The 21,008-nt window shown below is 46.6% G+C and overlaps 2 protein-coding genes and 1 pseudogene across 3 annotated transcripts; all 3 read right to left on the bottom strand.

The window, feature by feature from the left end:
• Positions 1–4,318: 4,318 nt before the first annotated feature.
• LOC136493496 (uncharacterized) lies at positions 4,319–11,956 on the bottom strand. 2 transcript variants are annotated; one of them, XM_066489589.1, is made up of 14 exons: positions 11,286–11,956; positions 10,850–10,936; positions 10,550–10,650; positions 10,398–10,448; positions 9,947–10,124; positions 9,551–9,865; positions 8,744–8,947; positions 8,179–8,664; positions 7,863–8,072; positions 7,261–7,449; positions 5,789–5,940; positions 5,406–5,558; positions 5,235–5,316; positions 4,319–5,149 (listed from the first exon to the last, which is right to left on the bottom strand). In XM_066489589.1, the coding sequence occupies exons 1-14, from the start codon at positions 11,685–11,687 to the stop codon at positions 4,760–4,762; spliced, it is 3,000 nt and encodes a 999-aa protein (XP_066345686.1). In that variant the 5' UTR covers positions 11,688–11,956; the 3' UTR covers positions 4,319–4,759. The 2 variants fall into 2 exon arrangements, with proteins under 2 accessions (XP_066345686.1, XP_066345693.1); XM_066489596.1 differs by having other exon boundaries at positions 4,927–5,144.
• A 2,216-nt stretch (positions 11,957–14,172) lies between these two features.
• Positions 14,173–17,974, bottom strand: LOC136463081 (serine--tRNA ligase-like; annotated as a pseudogene).
• Positions 17,975–18,980: 1,006 nt separating this feature from the next.
• LOC136493485 (uncharacterized) lies at positions 18,981–19,577 on the bottom strand. Its single transcript, XM_066489580.1, has 2 exons — positions 19,394–19,577; positions 18,981–19,318 (listed from the first exon to the last, which is right to left on the bottom strand). The coding sequence occupies exons 1-2, from the start codon at positions 19,575–19,577 to the stop codon at positions 18,981–18,983; spliced, it is 522 nt and encodes a 173-aa protein (XP_066345677.1).
• Positions 19,578–21,008: the final 1,431 nt, after the last annotated feature.

Genomic DNA, 21,008 nt, shown 5'->3' with positions numbered 1-21,008 from the left:
ACATGCATATGGTTAAAATGATTAATAGTAAATAGGAAAACAAAAATGATCACATACTATACTTGCCTTAAAAATCCATATCCTCAACTGGTCCTAGCCTTCAAAGAACTTCTTTCTTCTTGATCACCAACTTCTTTGATATCACCAACGCAAAGGTCACCGACTAGACATAATCAATGAACACCACACAAACATCCATGCAATCATACACGAAGCAATTGCTATGTGCACTGATTTTATTGGCAGTTCTTTATTGGGTTGCATTTCGAGTTGCTATGCCGTCTGGACAAGATCTGTCCAAACTACACAAGCGGCGGCGCCGGTGGCGAGACGTGCCGGGGACAAGATTTTAGGAAAATTATATGGAGCATTTAGAAAATCTTATCGGGGCGGGCGGCGCCGGTGGCGGGGCGGGGCGTCGAGGGCGGGCGGTGCTGGGGGCAGGCGGCGCTGGGGGCGAGGCAGCGATGTCGCGCCGGTGGTGGGGCGCGGTGGGGCGAGGAGGCGGCGGGCGGTGCGGCGTGTGTGTGAAGGGTGTGTTGTCTGCACGAGGGTGAGGGTTGGGGGTGCGGGCCGCTAGGGTCATATAGAGGGATATGCCGAGTGCCAAGATCTGGGGCACTCGGCATTATTTTTTTATTTTCATTACGGCCCGATACTGTGCAGTGGGGCCGGTAGACGAAGTTATCGAGTGTTCCCTATATGACACTCGGCAACTATTATTTTCGCCGAGTGTCAGGTAGAAAACACTCGGCAAAATAAATTAATATTTCATGTTCCCCCATCCTCCTTCTTCGTAGCGTGTTCTACTAAATTTGTTAGGATGTAATTTCAAAATACCTTGTCAAATTCACTCAATAATGCATATTTTCAACCGTCACTTTGACTCCAAATCTTACCGGATCCTTCTCAACGCTACGGTTCTTCTTCGGAGATGCTTCGGTTTGTGAAGGTCGTACGTGACAAATTGTGCGAAATCTTCTCAATTTTTTTCCACAATCTCCACGTATGATATCATGAGATTTTGACAAATCTTGTGATTTTCAGACTTCGTTTGCTTTTTTTAGAATTTAAAAACCATTCGGCCACACGTTCGTGGTCGTGTTTCCTGAACAAAATGTTCAAAAATTCTTTTTATTTCCCGAGTAAGGCCCCAAAATGGACTCAATAACATGAATATGATTTCTCCACTCAATTTATTCCATTATTTGAATCACTTGCGGTTCAAATTTGACTTAAACCAAAAAATTCTTCTAAATACAATAAATTAATTAAATATAGCAAATAGATCGAGAAATTTGCCAAATTTGAACATGTAGTACCACATGTTGTATGTGGAGAGTAGAAAAAGTTTGGAGGGCAGGAGAGGAAAAAAATATTATTTTGTCGAGTGCCAATAAAAAACACTCGGCAAAAACATCATTTTGCCGAGTGTCAAACAAAAACACTCGGCAAAAATATCAGGTTGCCGAGTGTCAACTAAAAACACACGGCAAACCTTGGCTTTGCCGAGTGTCTCTAACGGACACTCGGCAAAGTTCTAACGGCAGGGCGGCGCACCCAACGGCCGTCACATGGCCGCCGCACGCCCAGCGCACGTGCCTATACTTTTGCCGAGTGTCCGTGTTTGCCGAGTGTTTCGGTGTAGTTTACCGAGTGTTTTTTTATTTGGCACTCGGTAAAGTTGAGTTTTGCGAGTGCTATATGTTTGCCAAGTGTCGAATTAAAAACGCTCGGTAAACAGGAGATTTGCCGAGTGCCCGATGGAATGCACTCGGCACTCGGCAAACCCTCAGGCACTCGGCAATTTTACTGTTTCCGGTAGTGCAAGCAATAGAACTAAATTAGAACAGTACACCAAACATATGAAACAACGAGTAAAAAGGTTTTAAATATATTCTACACATTGCTACGGACATATAGGCGCGATAATCATGCTAATCGGAGCTACGGTTTAATTAATACAAATGCTCAAGGTACGAAGTTTGAACGATTGGAAGAAGATTTTCATGTAAAAGATACTAATATATGTACCCCATTCAAATTAATATTTTATTTGATCATTTAGTTTCATATTGTTAGAACGGCATAGAAATATTATATTAATAATAATTTCTAATCCTTTGCAACAATATAAATTTAAATAAATATGAAAAGAATATTAACTTTGGAGCTATACATACTCAGTCTAGAATTTATTATACACCAAAAGAACATGGATATCGATGAGCTCTGAGAAACATATGATGAATGGATAAAGAAGATAACTCACATTTATCTAGAAGAGACGGAGTAGAATTTTGAATAAAGAAATAGCTGATGCATGATTAAGTATATGTAGATAAGGCATGTAGAAGAATATCATACATGCAAAAGCAGCATGCAGCAGAGTAGTCAACGCAGAGAGGAAGGCATGGAGATGCTCACCAACGAACATAGGCAGCGTCGTTGATGGCCCTGCATGGCTGGACGTGAAGATCATGCAGGACGAGAAGAAGGCAGCAACTAGAATTTCATGCACGCGGTCGTGCGCCTCCATCAGTGGTTCTGCAGCTGCCGGCGGCCAAGGCCACGGACTTGGCACATGCAGATGGCTGCAGCCGAGTCTCTCCCATCAGAACAATGATGGCTTCAGACGACGAGTCGACGAGCACCGGCGACCAGGGAAGACGTGTACGTACGTCGCGGCAACGAAGCATGGACCAACAGAGACAACGCTATGTACGTCGGGTATGGCGACTCCGGGTCTTCCTGCAGAGCTGCAAAAGATTCTCCACGACGGCGAGGCAGCATCGGACAGCAACAGCGGCGGCGGCTTAGTTAGTTCATCGGTGAGGTCCAAAAGCGGCGGCGCGAGCTGGCTAGGGCAAGGGACGGCTGCTCAGATGTAAAGGGGCGACACAGAAGAGATTGGGACGGCGGATACGCACAATCCCGAAGAAATTGGGACGGCGGAAGTTCTGCTGGCAGAGTCCGGGTCGGACTGGAGCTAGGAGAAAGAGAGGTCACTGGCAAGTGGGGTCAGGTTGCCAGCGACAGAGAGCGCGGGAGAGAGCACGCGGGAAGGGCGTAGCTTGCTGCTCTGGGCCTGCGGGATGAGATGCCGAGCTGGGCTCCAAGAAACAGGCTGCGGGGTGTAGGGGGCCAGGCCTTCCGGCCAGAATGAGAGAGGGGAGAGAGGGGTTTTTTTTTCCCTGAAACCAGTTTTCAAAACCATTTCAAAGGGTTTTTCAAATCAGTTTGAGCTTTGAATCAAAACCGCTGCCATGGCTGCCGCGCGCACAGCACGGGCCGCGCGGCCCCGCGTTGTTGGCTTGCTCCGCCGCCGGACCCCCGCACACAGCGCCGAACCTCACCGTCCTTTCCCGTGCCTAACTGCTGCCACATCGCCCAAACCCGCCGCCGCCATCTCCATGGCCGAGACGGGGTCGAGCTCTCGATCTCCTCCATCCGCGGCAATAGCACTGTCCCGGGGCAGGTTACCTCCGAGGTCCGCCTCTCCCAATACGCTCCGACCGACGAGAACACCACCAGCCACGCTTGGCCTCCTCCGCCCCTCGCCGGAGCTCTCCAGCCGCTGGAGCCCTGTCCCGCATGCACACTAGCGAGACTGCAGTGACCGCGCCGAGCGTGCGCAGCAACACGAGGAACAGGCTGTCGTCCTCCTGCCCGACGGGGACGTGCAGCAGGAGACGCGGACCGGAGAGGCCGAAGCGTGCTCGCTCGTGGGCTATGGGCAACCACGGCGCACCGGTGGTCGTCCGCCTCGCAGTCATCTCTTTGCTTGGGCCGACAAGAAAAGCAGGAGTAGTACACTGCAGTCTTCTCTTTGCTTGGGTCGCTGTGAACTAGGGGAACAGGAGAAAAAAAAAACAGAATTCCTGATCTGAAGTTAACGGTGCAGCCATGGACGAGGAAGGAAAAAGGTGCTGATAGGTGGGCCCCGTTAGCAGTGACTAGTAGAGAGATAGAGATAGGGGTAATACTGACTTTTGACGTGCCTCTCTGTTCGGAACAGGCGAGGGTACACGCTGGCATGCTGACTGGGCGTGCCACGTCAGCGAAAATAACAAAAATATTGACCAGTTACTGTTTTCGGTGTCAATCCAGTTATCACGATAAAACTAGCGAATGGAGAGGTGACCTCCGTATTGGTGGCAAATAATTAGATCTCCCCCTCCTTCCGACATAACTGCCTGCGCGGCTCCTCCGCTCGCCTACGCAAGGCATCGAGAGCGGCAGGAAGGATAAAGAAACCACATGACAGCAACAGTAGTGAAGGCCCGCTGAGCCAATCAACATGACATCTCAACCCTCAAGAAACATAATTAATTATTACTTCCGTGGCGGTGCCTCTACTAGGAAATTTACATGTACAACGATGGTTAGTATGATCCTACCAAAATTTTGCTCCTCATCCAGCTGCCCTTTCATGGCAGATGGGGAAGACAAGTAAAGAAAAGAATCAGTTCAACTATATGGAGAATTATATGACCTGCCTATATGAACAGGAAAAAAATGGTGCTTCCCCATCCTGACAATATCCTCCAGCTTCACCAATCTCCTTCGGAGAGGGAGATCAAGGAGGCGTAAAAAGAATCCATATTCACAACAACGGTGCCTTTTTGTGCTCCAACTCTTCTTCCATGTAAACATATTGAACTGCTGCAATCAGAAAACAGAAAGCAAGAGCACTGGTGGACTAAAGGTGCACCCGACGTGTTTCGGAAAAATCTTGAATTGTTAGCTTCAGTCATGGTCATTGTCCCAAGGGCTTCTGCTTGTAACCAGACTTCTGCCTTTCAAGTAACTTCACCTTGTTCTTGAGCTTTTTGTCTAGCTTTTTAATATATTTCTCCTCCCTTTCCCGGTCAGCAATGCCAGGCCAGAACACCTGACCAGTTAATGGCCACAGCCATTGATCATTTCCAGGATGCATGCCATCATCAGCTTCTTCTGCCAAATCCTCATCCATGCTCTTCAGAAGGGTGAAATTGAAGAACTTTACCCACATCCCATTTCTTTTATCGAGCAGATGCTGCTCTCTGGTATCCCCAGTGAAAGGGTTAAGGTAGACCATCTTCCTTCCACTGTGATAAGCCCAGACATTTACAAGGACTTCCAGGATTCGACAATAGCAGTGCCTTCTCTGCGGTAAGAGTACCAAGTTTAGTTGACATTTGCACCAAAATATATCAATAATTGTTGAAAGAAAAAGAAAAAGATATGGTCACCTCAGGTTCTGATGCCCCAAGGAAGCAAGAGGCTGGCTCAGTACTATTCACATTCAAGCTATGAAGTGAATCGACAAATATTCTGCAAAATACAACCCAAACCAACGTTATGAACACATAAGTGAATTGCCTCTTAGAAATAATAAGCATACAGTGAGAGATCAGAAGTACCTTGAGAACATGATGAATTTCAAAAATGATGGGGTGGGCATGACCCAGCTATGAAGAGTAGACCAATGATCGCCATCACTGGGCATTGGTGGAAGGGCCATGACATTCTCTGGCAATCCATACATAGTCCTAAATGCATCTTCAAAAAGAGATCTGTGACAAGAAAACACTGTTGAAGATAATGTTCCAAACAATTAAGATGGAATAGTGACCTCGTGCAGTGCACAATATGAGTTGCACAAAGTACAGCAAAGAGTGATTGAAAAGGTCTGGACCATGTGCGTGGCAGTGGTTGAGTTGTCCTAAAGCCTGTTTACTAGAAACATAGTTTAAGGAAGAAAATAGAAAATAAAAAGGAACATGCTGGGGCATTCGAAAAGCACCTGCAATTGCCAGCATTTAGAGAATCACAAGTCAACCAAAAGTCAGAAGTTTGGTCCATATCCATTGGTGACCAGTAGTATACAACATCCTCGTTACTTTCTCCGGACGTAATTTCCTCTAAGGTTTTTTCAGCACTTTCAGACAAGGATACCTGATAAGAGGATATTAAGATGACATATTCATATCATTCTCAACAAAAACAACCTCATTATTTCAAGGCTCAGCAGATCCAATACATGGAGGAAAATGTAAACATGTTTTTAACATATATAAGCCAACAGTAGTATCCCATTTTGTATTCTCACTGTTACATTACGTGCTAGCCTAACAAGTGGCTAACAGGTCAACGTAATTACAGATATATAAATCAATTTTTAGAATTGATAATCCAAACCGAGATAAACGGAAATACCAAATGTTTTGAGATTTGAGATGTTCTCAGTTTAGAGTGCAGCAATGCCAATATGCTATAGCACAAAGTAATTTAGCTCTGGTCATTATTACCAAACACATAAAGCAAACAAGAATTATAGTTCAAATTCCGTTTCAAAAGATGTATATCCTAATCTAGTCTCATAAAAACAATTTTGAGCCTGATCATCCAAATTGTCCTTCACACATCAACCATTATATGGTGTAAATAACATCTTATTAGTTTTTAGGGTAGTTTTGCTATATGATCTGGTTTTGTAATATTGTGGCCAGATTTTAGCTGACAAGATTTGCTATATGATTCTGGAGTAACTTGGTTGCAGGACGAGTAGTTGATATGATCAGAAGAGCATAGCAGGACTCAAGACGGATTGTTTCAATCTAAACCTGACAAAGATCTAGGAACTGTCAAGAACGGAAATCTGGTTTTAATTGTGACACATCTCTCTATTCTCGTCAAGTTCAAAGTCTCCAAAGCAAGGTTCATATTTGAAGAGTTGAAGTACTGTTTAGTGAAGACTTGAGGTATTTGCTGAAGTACAGGTTGTGAAGGCAGTACCCTCTTGTGGAGGAGATCATTTTCTGCATTGACATTGTTCAAGAGTTGCACGCTTAGACGACATCTTCTATTTTGGATTTTCGACGTAATTCGTCTCTTTTATTTTTCAAGTCTAGTGCATAGTGCCAACTCTCCAAATGCAACGCCATTGCATTCACGTTGTATTTGAGAGGGGGTGTTAAGGTATAATAGTCAAGGGTATTAATGTAATCTCCTAGTCTAGGGTTTCCCTCCTGTGTCCCTCATGTACTCTATACATAATCCCCATTGGGCCTCAATATTATAATCTAGTCGAGTCTCTCATTATTCGCAACAATGTCAAGTAATGGCTTGGGAAGTCAGTGTGACGGGTTTCAAGAGGGTGATATGTACAATGTCCTTTTTCTCAAAGAGAAAAATTTTATAAGAAAGCTGGTATGACCAATATGACCAAAAGTCCAAAACAGACATAAAGTTCTATGAAAAAGAAAAAACTGGTACCTTTCTTCCATCAGCCCGCCATGACTGGAAACCTATCCATGGTAACTTGTGTACATTATCAACTCTGTTTGCAATGGCAAACATAGCACCAAATTCACAAAGAAGATCTCGATAGTATGGGTTGTCTAGAACTGAAAGCCTGGTAACAGCATCAACATCATCTGATCTCGGTCGCCTTCCACCTTTTGACTTGAGATAATATGCAAAAATAGGCATAAGCTTTGAATGAACATGTGCACCAACATACATTAGCTCAGAACTTACTGCTGTGGAGGGTATTCCTATATATGTATTAATAAACAGAAAAATGCTACTAACTATCGATCATTCAGTGTATCAGTTCAAATAAAACTCAGGCTGGATCATGGTGATGGCGACAATAAAATATCAATAAGAGACACAAGTATATGTTCAACAATGCAGACAGACTGAAATGGGTCGATGCTTCCCCAGCACATAGTGTAAATATCTCAAATTTTATATATAGTGGTAGAGATGATGAAAACCAAGTAAAATAATATTATTGAGCACCTCATGGAAAGTGGGAAATGATATGAGCCTCTGGATAAGACATGCAGTGAAGTAAATTTACCAAGACTTACAAGTGTAACACCACGATACAAAGATCCATGGTGTAAAAATGGCCATGCCCCCTCTCCACTATAGATCTCATATATACACACAGGTTGCCCAGTCCTTTCTAGTTCACCTTCATCACGTTCATTTCCTTCTGGCTTTAGCCTTTCTGACTTACGAGCGTTTTTGTACACTTCATCCCATGATAACAAAGGTCTTTCCACTCTTTCATCAATCTACGTTGCAAAACAGCATACTTGATTTAGTTTGCCAATTTAGAAAAAAAAAAGTATCATTGGACAAGACAGGAGAGGTCATGCCAAAAAAAAGGGAAAAACTTGCCTCCTCCATTTCTCTCCTCTCAATGTCTTCAAAGATTTCAATTTCACTTAAGTCATACCAATCGGACAAACGAGGGTAATCATATGAAGTATCATTGGTATCAGCATAAGTTGTTTGGTTACTTTGAGGGAATTCTCTAAGAATATCAACAGTCTTTTCGCTGGTATGGCTTTCATCTTCCAACAAACTATTTTCTAGTACAGCTTTCATCTCGAAAGGATCCCACAACCATGTTCGTTCTTGAACTTTAGAAACAGAAGATGGCAATTTTGCATATGAAGGAAAATGAATAACACTTTCAAGAAGCTTAACATGAGCTTTAATACAATAATGTGCTAACATGTTCTTGGAAAGTAGCTTCCCTTCCAGAGCAACAGAATAGGCAGTATCCAAAAGCTTTTTTTCTCCTAAAATTTGTACGAAAGCTGAAGAAATCGTGCTTGGGTCGGCAGAATCGAAAAGGAAGCCATGGACACCATCACTGACCTGGAACAACACATTGTCAAAAGTAGTGGTAAAGATTTACAGGTGAATAGCATATTATGAATTCGATCGAGTGGCATACATATTTTGTTATAACAGTAAGATTTGGTGCAACAACTGGAATTTCAGAGGACATGGACCGCAATAACAAAGGAGGGAAGCCAGGCTCTTGTCTTAAAGATCCATAGAGAACAACATCCACAAACATTAACAGGTTCCTAATATCATGAGTCATGGAAAATTGCTTTATGGAGACATCAGGTAAACCCATGTGCAAGGTAAGTGCCTGTACAACAGAAAATTAGGATGATATTAGCATGTGACTTTGTAAACACAAGAACAATGAATTACTAAACAGACGCGCAAGCGCCCATTCTAAAAATTTTTGAAGAACAGAACAAATAGAGAGAGGTGTGTGTGTGTGTTTACTCTTCGGTACAAGCTTTCTGCATCGTTCGAAGAAAAAAAAGCATATGAGGTTAACGCAAAGTAAAGTACCCAAGTAATTAACTAGAGGATGGACAGTCATTAGAAATAAATAGGTTAGCCAGCTAAAAGCATGTCCAACTAAACATACAAGCTTGAAGGCTTAAGAAATCCAAGATCTTGCTTTAGTGAAGTTCACAAATGCACTGCATAGTTACTTTAAATGCCAAAGAATTGTGAAGTAGAAAAGCAAAAATAAGATCTGGCCAACTTCTGCCAGTTACTTTTGACTTTAAAAGGATGCTTCCATGGGCACAATATGGTAACGATATTGGCTCAGCAAACCATCTTAAGCAGATGACAAAAAAAAACATCACTGAGGTAGAAACGGTATTTCTTGGAAGTTTCAATAGCATGGTATTTCTCCCAAAGGTCACTATCTAATTTGTGAAATATTCATTACCTGGAAAGCGGATTTGTAGGCATCAGAGCCATTTCCACAGAAAAAAATAAACTGCACCCTCAGATTTTTAGTTTTTGCTATATCCAAAATTTGTGGAGCTGATGCACGCATGACTGTGACATAATCCCATGGCAAATCATCAAAGAACAAGTAGCTTCCAACGACCAAAATAACAACATCATCTTTGTCAATCCCATGTTGCTTTCTTATAGTTTGTTCAGAATGTGATGAACCAAATCTTTTAGCAGCCCAGATATCAACTGGAGAACCAGAAATCACCAAAAAGTTTCCAGAATCAAGAGGCGAGTACAAGAACTGAAATCAGATAGCTAAAGGTCAGACAAAAATTCAATTTCAGCAATTATTCTACAGTATTGAGTTGAGGATGGTACATACAGGAAGGTAGCTATCTGGAAAAACAATATAAGCACATGCATTAAAATGAGCCCTCCAATCTTCAATGACATTTGGAATGGAATCACGTAACTCTGCATAATTTCTAAGACGTTGTCCAAGAGTGTCTTCATGTATAAGCCAAACCACTGGTAGAAGCCGGAGAGGTTCCTGCATAAGACTGAAAACAATATGAATTTGCTAAGTGCCAAACAAAGAAATGCTACAGAAAAAAGGAAATGAATTCCAAGAATTGAATATTAAATGAACAAAATGACAAGTCATTTAATGGAATAAATAATTTCACAAAACAACATGACTACATCAGCTGTTCCTTTTTTTTGTCCAATAGGAATGCTAATAGCTAAATAGCTAACCAATTTTTCCATTAGCAAATTGTGTTTTATTACATGGCAACCCTGGAGCGTAAGACGTGTAGTAGCAGAATGCTCACATTGAAACAACCCTTTTCCCTTCGAGAGAGCTTAATAGCACAGCATTGTACCTACAAAGTTAGGAACAGAGAATAGAAGTGTAACAGATAAATAAGACATGAGATAATAATAGCAGTGAAAATATTCCAATCTTAAAGTATTAGCAACTCACTTTGACCAGTCGACAGATTTCAAAGTCCCAGCGTTCACAATATTTACAAGGCAAATATTTTCCCAAATATCACGAGCTTTCCCATCTGTAAACGCTAAAACCTAATCCATAGCAACACCATGAGTGGCATGGAGTATGAAGTATTCTCAACATCGAAAAATCAAGAATGACCACCAAAGGGCTACATGTTCCAAACAAGTTTGACAAACCCAAGGGTACAATGTCACAACCCAATGGCATACCCACCAAACTAGAAGACATTTTGCAATCTGTAGAAAATATTGTTGCATGGAAACTCACCTCAACTTCGTAGCCCAGACTCACAAGACTTTTCGCAACAGTTGCAAGCATCAGAGATTGTGCATCTATGTTCATATTTCCAACAGCCTGAAACAACCGGAGCCAAAGTCAACTCTCCATGGCATGCAGTTTAGCATTAAAAATGAATGTGTTAGACCTAACCAATAAAGAAACAGAAAAGCACGCAAACAATACAATACATGGCATGCATATATCTAGGTAAGCATGTCTGTTCCTCCATCTAATACTAAACTCTGACCAGTACACCGCATTTCATTAGTAAATCCAAGGCGAGCTCTATCAGACCATTAAAAAACTAGGCATCCTTCAATGGTACCAAAATTCACAACCACTGCAGCGAAATGGTAGGTGACGAGTGATTCTATCAGGGTTTGGGAAAATGCGCAGGTTAAGTAGTGCGTAGTGGTGCACTCACGAGCGCTACCCTGACGGGCGCGAGGCTGGCCCACCGCCGCCGCTCGGATCTCGCGGCCTCGAGCCGGCTCTCGCCGTCGAACGCGCGCAGCACTAGGCTGGAGGACGAGAACCGCATCGCCCCGGCTTCGCCTCCCTCGAGGCGCGGCGGCGCCTCCGCGTCCCCCTCCGCCGCGTCGCCGTCGCCGATGGGGAGCAGCTGCCAGACCACTAGCAGGGAGGCGGTGAAGAGCGCCACAAGGAGCGCGAAGAAGAGGTGGCTCGGGCGGCACGGCAGCCCCGGGCGCCGCCGTCTCCGCGCCGCGGCCGCGGCGCCCGCGGCGGCGGTGGAGGAGGAGGACGCGCCCGGGCCCGCGGTGGGGAGATGGTGCGCGGCGTCGGCGTGCGCCCCGCGCCGCCACATTGGAATGCAACCCCGCGGCGGCGGCGTCGATCGGAACGGCAAAGGGTCCGTTGGTCGGGTCTGGCCAGTGAGGGTGAGGAGCTGCTCGTTGTTGCTGACTAGCTGCTGTTACATGGGACAGTGGGACGCGTCCCGATGCGAGCCGCGGGCGCGGTGCGGTCGAGTCTGTCAGGTGGAGCGGGCAAGGAGGGGAGAGGGTGAGGAGGCGGGTTGAGAACTTGAGATCAGGCAAAGCAACTGCCGCGGCGCCGAAGGAGAGCAGATGGATGAATCAGTGGACCTCTGTTGCGAGCGAGGCAGAGCTAGAATACCGGAGCTCAAACGATATTTCCCCGTAGCTATAGCGTATAGGATGCCATGTCGGACATGGATAAGTACGCCACGACGTATCTTTCTTTGTTTGCAGACGGCGCCATGGCTACGGAGCTACGGACCTATGGTGTCTAGTGTCTTTGGGCCCGAGAGGGAAACGGGCAGTGGGAATATGCCAAACTTGGCTACGCAGCAAAGCTGACAGAACTGTTCGACTGGCTGATATTGTTTTACGGTCAAAGTAAAATATTGTATCAGCAAAGTGGATAGAGTTGTTCGGCTGGTTGATGCTGTTTTATGGTGAGAGTAAAATATTGTATCATAGCTAATAAGTTCAAGTGAATAGGGCTAATAAGGTGTGCCTAAGTCTGAGGAACTTTAGTTCGCTCCCATCAAATCAATCACGGGTTTTTTTTGTTGTAAAGTCACCTCTTGTCCTAATTGGTAAGTTTATCCTATTTGAGAGATTTCGTCGAACGGGTGGTGTGCATCCTCAACGAGCACACTGACAGCAGTAGGACGAGCACGGGGAGCACGACAACAACAGGGCAGGCGCGGTAGCAGCTCCAGTGGGGAGGAGAAGGGGACCTTCGCTGGGGAGGTGGAGCATGGGACAAATTGCCACCGATTTTCGCGAGCTCTGGGCAGCACTGTGGCAGAGATGGCGTCGAGATGGTGAACTCCGGGAAGCGTCGCAGCGTGGCAGACTCATTCAGGGAGATGGCGTCGCCTTCGTGCCACCATTGGGGTGAGCGGACCGTCGGGCATGTGCGAGCATGGTGACCGCCGACCGGCAAGGGCTGTGGCAGGTGTGGTGGCGCGAGCATGGCGACCGCTGAGGGTGGGCGCTAGCATGGAGGTGCGCTGGAGGAAGGGAAGACAACTGGGAAGAGGTCCGCATCGGGCGGACGGGAGGTGACGCGAACATAACTTGCTCCTGGCCAAGCCAGGCTATGCGAAAACGAGATTCTCCGGTATTTCCAGTTAGCTAGGCCAAAGGGTGGTCGGTAGCTAAGTTAGCAGGAACCACCTCTGCCTGCGCTCACTTCCCACGCTTGCTAATGAAAACACTTGCAACATGAAGCTCTTGTTGCAACATATGTCTGAAAGAAGTGAAAACATTTGGAACATACTTTGCAACAGATGTGTATAGCACTGTAGCCACTACAACATATGCAGCATCCAGATAAAACACTTGGAACATACATCTGAAACACTTGAAACATACTCTTGCAACATACGTGTATAGCCATTGCAACATATGCGACACCAAATCTACTTTTGCAACATCCAAATAAAACACATGCAACATTCAGATGAAACATATGAAACATATATCGGAAACGCATGAAACATACGAAGCCCGACGTCGGCACAGAGCTCGATGCCACAGAGTGGTGCGGAGTTTGCCGGTGCGGATGGAGCGTGACGGCGCGTGACGGGAGGCGCGAGTCGAGGCGGGAGACACGGTGGAGGCGGTGAATGCACGCGGCCCACGGCGCAGGCAGGGGCATGCAGCGCGGGTGGGTCCGGATGCCCTCGACCAAGCATTATCCAAAAAAAATAACTTAGGACAACAAGAACTACATCCATTTTGAAATGGGGTACATAGCATGAGGAATATCAAGGAATCCATAGAAAATAACACATGATACAATAATCAAACATTACTTGGGACAACTGTCACATGGCCCTGTTCTTCAGCACTACTTCAGTGGTACTTTTCAGCGAATGAACAGTGTTTTTCTCTCACAACAAATCAGCATAAGTCAAATTTCAGCGAAACGTGCGTAGAGGCATACAATTATGGGAAAAATATATATAATTTAGACACAGTGTTTGAATGTGAAGAGAACAAGACCAAAGAACGAATGATTGAATTATATTGATTCCATTGATTTTGATTGGGTACATATACATGGCGAACACTCGCCTTGACGTCCCTTCGGGATGTCGGTGATTTACACGGATGCATAGTAACCGTAGGATTAGATCTATATGGTTAATACTAAGCCTAGTCACTAATCCACGTGAAGATGGATCCGTGAGATGAGATCACCACCTTGTGATTGGTTGATATGGTTTGACACACAGAACGTCGCAGAAGCGCACCCAACAATCAGTGACTAGGCTTGTGATTGAGAAGATGCGTGAAGGATCCAGCTCATCAATCTCAGGTAGCATATCTCTGACAGAAGGGGGTCAATGGTAAGATTATTGATTAAAATGGTTTTCTTACGACCAAAAGTAAAGGCAGAGGCAGACATAACCTTTGATCCAGAGGCAGACGCCACCTTTGATCCGGACTTTAATTTATCAGCAGCTTGTTTGCCATCCATAGGTTGCTTGAAAGGAAGGAACTCAATTCATCGCATGTATGCTTGCAGCACTTTCGGCACTTCAACACCACCCTCCCTTTGGTAGTTCTCCAGAATACAGCGGAGCGTCCTCTCAGTGGCAGTCAAAGTTGAGTTCAACATATGAACGAATTTATTATTTGACTGCTCGTCATGCTACATGCATCAGTGGTGAGAAATGGTAGTAACTGGTAAGATAATTTGATCTACACTGAGCAAAAGAAAAAGGTAAGGAGTAATGAGATGAAATCACCTTCTGGCCATAGGTGATCCCAAGCCTTCTTGCTTGATAGTCTGTACAATTTGAACAGGACACTAGTTCTCTGTAGGTGTTTGATACCGGGAACCAAGCTTCTAAATCATACTTTTTAGAAGCAGCATCATTAAGAGCACCAGAGACTATAGAAACAACCTGGTATGGCAGGCCAATCTGCAAGACTGACATAAAAAGAAGTATTTAAAAGTCACAGCAAAGATACTTCAAGTTGTCAATACAGATGCTGTTCACAAAGCAATTACGCCCACCTCCTTGTAGAAATCTTCTGAATTTTTAATCATCTCTTCAAGCATTTCCCAGGAATCATTGCCATTTGGGCTTGTAATACAGAATTGTTCAATCTTTTCAAACTGGTTCACTCTGAAGATGCCAGCTGTGTCCCTTCCATGTGAACCAGCTTCTTTTCGGAAGCAGGTGGAGTAACCGGCATATCTGAATGGGGAAAAACTATTTACTATCAATGTAATAGTGGACATAAATTAAGGACATACTAACTGAAGGGGTCACTCATCTAATTGGCAATTCATCTGGATGAATTCGATCACCTAGATGATAAGCACACATCGGTTGTTCAGATGTGGCTATAAGATACTTTTCTTCCCCATCACCTGTTACCTGGCAAATTCTTCCCATGGTCATTTACTTTGTAATAGCGTATATTCTTTTTCTCACAGAACACAACTAAAATATGAATCGCATTCACCAGATAGTCATGAGTAGTGTTCATACTGATAGTTATCTATCTTTTTTTGGAACTACAGGCAACCAATAGACATAATTCAAAGTAATGATGTTGCAAAATATTGGAACAAGAGAAATACCAAAATTGGATAATTTTTTCCAGCATAAATTTAGAATTTGAAGACACACAAGTTCTGTTGAACAGCAAAAAAGAATTCAACAGTACTGGCTGGGCTTGTAGTTGTAGACTGCTGCAGCCAAAGCGCATCAGCAGCTGCAAAAAAACACATTTGAACAGAAACATGGCTTTTCACACAGAAAGAGAAGTGAAAACACAAATCAGGAAACTAAACAGATGCAGCTGTAGCATGATATATGCAAGTGAGGAATGTATCAGTAACCTGTAGCATGATATATGCAAGTGAGGAATGGATCAGCAGCCTTACTTTGTATAGCTCCTCATCGAATTGGGCTAATTGGGCACATTTCCTCATTGTTTCCTTTCTCATGAAAAAGGGAGTTTGCATTGGCTTAAAGCTACGTTTTCGTAGGAAAGCTAGACCGAAATTTATCGATGCCAGGTTCAGGAGGACACCTTCATCCTTCAAAAAGTAACCCCTTCCACCGGCCACATCAGCACCTGCAAAAGTTGGGAAGGTAACAGATTCGGCAATGTAAAACACAATTGAAACAAAAAATAATTGTTGCCCTGGGATTCTTCATACATGCATATTGAGTAGTGCCCATGAGTATGCAACATCACGTTAAAAAGGCAAACTTGATATTGCATGAGTTGATGAGTGGTTCCACGTTCTAAGACACAAATGAACAGTGCAAGTGCAACACAAGGGCAATACTATCACATGCAGCCATACTAGAAAGGAGACTAAGAATAAAATCAAGATAATTAGATCAACAGGAAAAAAAGATATGTGAGTGATAGGTCATTTTTTTCTCGAACACGCAAAAGACTTGCGCGTCTTTGTATTAAGGTAGAATAAGTTGAATACAAACGCCTTGAAGGCGTCTTAGGCGAGGGTCGCCAGAGTATGCACTAAGCCCTAACCCTCCCTGAACCCAAGCATACTAGCCTATGAGTGATAGGTCATTGAAACAGGATAGAATAGACAATGTTGAAAGCTAGAAATTACTTGAGGAACAGAGGGAAGTTGTGAGCATGTACCATTCTCTAAAGCCACAATGTCAAGCATCCTGCAAAGATCCACATGGTTCTTGAAGTTTTCCTCCATTCTCCTTTCTCCCCATGTCCTTAAAACAACATTATTTTCCTGTAACAAGTAATTTAATCAATCCAACCAGCTGTTGATATCAGCTAATAAGCAGAATGAATTTCTAGTAATCGGTTAGAAGGGACATCTCTGAATTTCTAGAATCGAATCATGAAAGACAAGCCCCACAAGCCAAGCTATCAGGGATGGCAGCGAAGCAAAAGGTTTTATGACTCCCACATCCACTTTATAAATTAATAAAAATATTGTCTCTCTGGCTAGAACTAGATTGACTTATTTATCTCTATATGATCACCAGAAACTAAATTTCTAGCTCACCTCGTTGTCACTGATGGGCACAGATTCATGCACAATATTGCCAATAGCCATAAGCTTGGTGTCAAGCATGATCTTGATACGCCGCACCTCAGCTTCTGTGGCAGCCAACCTCTCCTTGATCTCATTGGTGGATTCCATCATCTCCTTAACTTTTAGTTCGTTATTTCTCTGCACATGAACAAAGCAACCATCATGGCAAACCCAAGGACAACAGAAGTTACACAAGAAACTAGACTAGACAAGAGTATAACCATCATGTCGCGATACTCCTCACTGAATTCGTTTAGTTCATTCATTCTTAGACACCATGGAAATAATAAACATGCATAAAGAAAAATCATGATGAGGACAACCAGAAATCAGATTTCCATCTTACCTCATCAAGGGTGGCCACCTGTATCTTAGCACCATTGGCAGCCAACCTTTCCTGTGCAACCTGATGCATGAGCTGCAGAGCAACAAGAGCACATCACACATGGTGATTAAGCCAAAATAAGACACCCAAAAAAACATAAACATAAACAGGTAGGCACAGCACACGAAAGTAAAACCCCAGAGCCCGGGCTCTAAATAAGACCGCCATTGGCATCCCCCACGGCCTATCACACCTATGATGCCATCGTAACCACACCTCGCCGCCACCGGCCTATCCATATTTGAGCCAATGCAAGGGAGACACCCTATCTCGTGTGACGGTGCGTCAAGTGTAAGATTGGAAGATTTTAGTCGATTGATCAATATATAAATATTTTTGGGAGAGACCATCTTCAGCTTGCCCGTATCTCGGCTGGTGGCGTTGAGCTCCTTCCGGATGTTATCCAGATCGTGCTGCCCTGCAGCGACGAGAATTAATCCTGGGAGTCAGATATACGCCGGAGACCGGAGATCTGGAACGAAGGGCTTCGATTCGTCTGAGCAACGAAGAGATCTTACTACGGCGCCATAGGTCGTCTAGGTCGATGACCTCGTCGACAATCTCGACGGAAGCAAAGCGTTTGCGCTGCGACTCGCGGACGGCGCCGCGTCCGGATCGCCGTCCTTTTTCTTGCCGTTGCCGATACGGCCGGTGCGGAAGACGTTGATATCATGCATCGTCGCGTGATGCGGTGGAGCAGCGCGGACGGACGACCTTCGGTTGGCGAAGTAGAACGAGCGGCGGCGCAAGGGTACGGACTTGTCAGTGCGAAGCTCCAGATACATAGGATGCCAAAACCCTGTTTTCGTCCGACGTCTCGACTTTGCCCCACCCCACGCGCACGGCACGTCCCGCCTCTTCTCCCATCCCACCAGGCCACCACGCAAGCCCGTCTGGTGCATCCCCGTCTCTTCCCTCACCAGGTCGCTTAAAGCCGCCCCGTCCGCCGCGTCTGCATCCACCGAGCCGCCCAGCACCACGGTCGTCCCGGCCGGCCGCGATCCGCGCGTTCCTCTCCCGCCTCCGGCCTCCTCGACACCACTCGGCGCGCGCTCTCGGCGCCCGTTCCTGGTCCCAGACTCCCAGCTCTCCTGGCCGCGGCACTCTTCGCGCACCCCTTCTCCCTGGCCGCGCTCCTCGCACTGCTCGCCGCCTGCTGCCTCCTCTAAGTGCTCCGCCCCGCCGACGCGCCCCCGCTCGCCGCGTTTGGCCGCCGCTCCACCGCGAGGTGCTGGGAGGGACCGTCGCCGCCTCCGCGTTCGTCGTCTTCCTCGCCTCCGTGGGGTCCCTCATCTTCTCCGCTCTCGCGCGGGGGCCGTCGTCGCGTTCCGCGTGCCCGAGCCGAGGAACTTTTTTTTATCGCACTTTCCAATTTTTTTATAGAAAAGTTCAAGCTGCATGCTACGCACACAATTATATATCAGGTTCAAGAGGCAAAGAATAATGCTTCACAGAGTTTAACCAAAAATCACGCGTTCGGATCAAAAGTACTCCGTAGTAGCAACCAGCCGACATGCTGATCGTTACACAAATGAACAAAGAGACTCAAAAACTCGAAAAAAAAGGGAAAAAGTAAAAAGAAGGAAAACGTCTGTGAACGCAAAACGCTCGCATAAATCACCGGGAGTAATACAATACGGGCGACGCCGACGATCGAATGGCCAGCGGCCGGGATCATCACCATCAGTAGCCGGCGTCGTCGTCCTTGACCTTGACGTCGCACTGCGGCAGGGTGCAGTAGTACGGCCCGACGGCGTAGGTTTCCTTGTTGGGGGAGGCACGCGTGAGGCGGGACGGCGTCTGGCCGGTCCTGCCGCGGTTGAAGTCGGTGAAGACGGCGCAACCCGCGTCGCCCGAGGAGGCGAGGCGGACGAGGCACCGGGACGCCTCGATGTCGCGGCCGTTGCTCTTCGCCTTCCTGGGCACCTGGATGTTGAACACGCCCTCGCCGTCCGTGGCGTCCGAGCCGTGGTACACAACCCGGTTGTTGTTGTCCCGGCACGTGATGCTCACCTTGCTGCCTGCACGTGGACATGGTGGGTTAATTTGCCGGTCGGGGAGCGAGGGGGCTCGGAAGGGTGCAACGGGAAACGAACCGGGGATCGGCTTGCCGTTGTAGGCGTAGGCGTTCCAGTTCTTGGTGCAGTCCTGGCACTGCACTTTGCCCGTCACCGTGAACGTGGACGGGTGGTAGTCCGGCAGCCGCGCCTCGGCGCACGCGACGGCCACGGCGGCCACCACCACCAGCGCGAGCGCGGTCATGCCCCTGATGCGCGCCATTGAACCACCTGTCTGTCGCGCTCGCCGCCGATAACCAACCTTTCGCACGCACGTATGTAGCGTAGGGGACAACACGGACCACAACAGAGACTGGTGGTGCTTGAGCGGGCGGGCAGGCAAATGCGACGATATGGCTTTTATCGGGCGGGATTTCTCACTCGCGCGCGGCCGGCGACGTGAGCCCAACCCAACTCTACTATGGCTTTGGCCAACGACGTGCGCGCCAGTACGTACGTGTCGTGTCGGTACACATCCTCAGGCGCCACCCGTCGATCCGTCCGTCGTGGAGGCCACACCCACGGTCGGCTCCGGCCGGCCGCGCTGAGGCACACCGCGCGTAGTCGCTAGCACGCGACGCCCAATGGCTCCAACCGTACGCACGGCGACGTGTGGACCACCAAGTTAAGTAAGAACATAGACAGCCGGGGCCCTCAAACAAAAAAGGTCAGAAGGCAATCCGGGGGCCACTAGTCAGCTCCCAGCCTCGACAAAGTGAGAGGTCATCGAATAAACTCCGGAAGTCAAATCCACCACCAAGATTCGGATTCGAAAAGAAGGTGAAAGGAGAGGACCCGGATCCACGCATACGGCTTCCGCCGTTCCACGCGCTTTGAGCTCGGAGGAGGGCGGACCTTGGACGTCTCCGCCTCCCATTCAAAAGCTGCCCCTCCGCCAGCAGCAGGGGATGGGGAGCGAGCAACCGGCTCGCCTCGGAGCTGTTGCCAGGATTCCTGGAAAGCAGCGAAGCAGCATCCGGGATCGTTTCATTTCGGCGCCGTTTGGTACGGCTCCCGGCAGCTCCGGCTCCGGTCGGCACCCCTACAACGAATACTGTAGTAATACTGTAGCAACAGAGCTGTTTTTCTCTCCCACTTTTTCCTCACTGTAGCGTGATTACTGTTTACGGAGCCAGTGAAGCTCAAATTTCTGGCTCCTCCGGCCTCGGTTCTAACACGCTACAGTACATGAACAGCGTGGGAGCCGAAGCACCTCGGAGCCGTACCAAACAGGACCTTCGTGGCCAAGTCACAAGCTCTATATCTCAGTTGCTCAGGCTATCCGCACTCGTCGACCTCTATTTTCATCTCTAAAAAGAAATATTCTATTCTAGTCATCGAGATTCTCTACTCTATATTTATTTCTTTCGCACCCGTGTTATCTCTATCCCATACTCTATACTCACTATTCCATATTTTATTTTCCTTCCTCCCCTTTCTCTCTCACCTACTCTCTCTCTCGCTACAGTATTTAGCATGTGTGCAGCCGGTACGCTGGAATTGGCGCAGCGCTGTGCGGCCGCTACGCTTCCGGGCGATTTACAGGCGCGCGCGCGCGTGCTGCAGGTGCACTTGCAGGTCTGCGGTGCGGACAGCCTCAGAGCCTCTTCAGCTTTGTCGTGTTTGGCTACATTGTTGCGTTGCGTCGGTAGCA

The sequence above is a fragment of the Miscanthus floridulus genome, chromosome 1 (genome assembly GCF_019320115.1).
Source record: "Miscanthus floridulus cultivar M001 chromosome 1, ASM1932011v1, whole genome shotgun sequence".
Classification (NCBI taxonomy): Eukaryota; Viridiplantae; Streptophyta; class Magnoliopsida; order Poales; family Poaceae; genus Miscanthus; species Miscanthus floridulus.
This window is presented reverse-complemented; position numbering and strand designations above follow the sequence as displayed.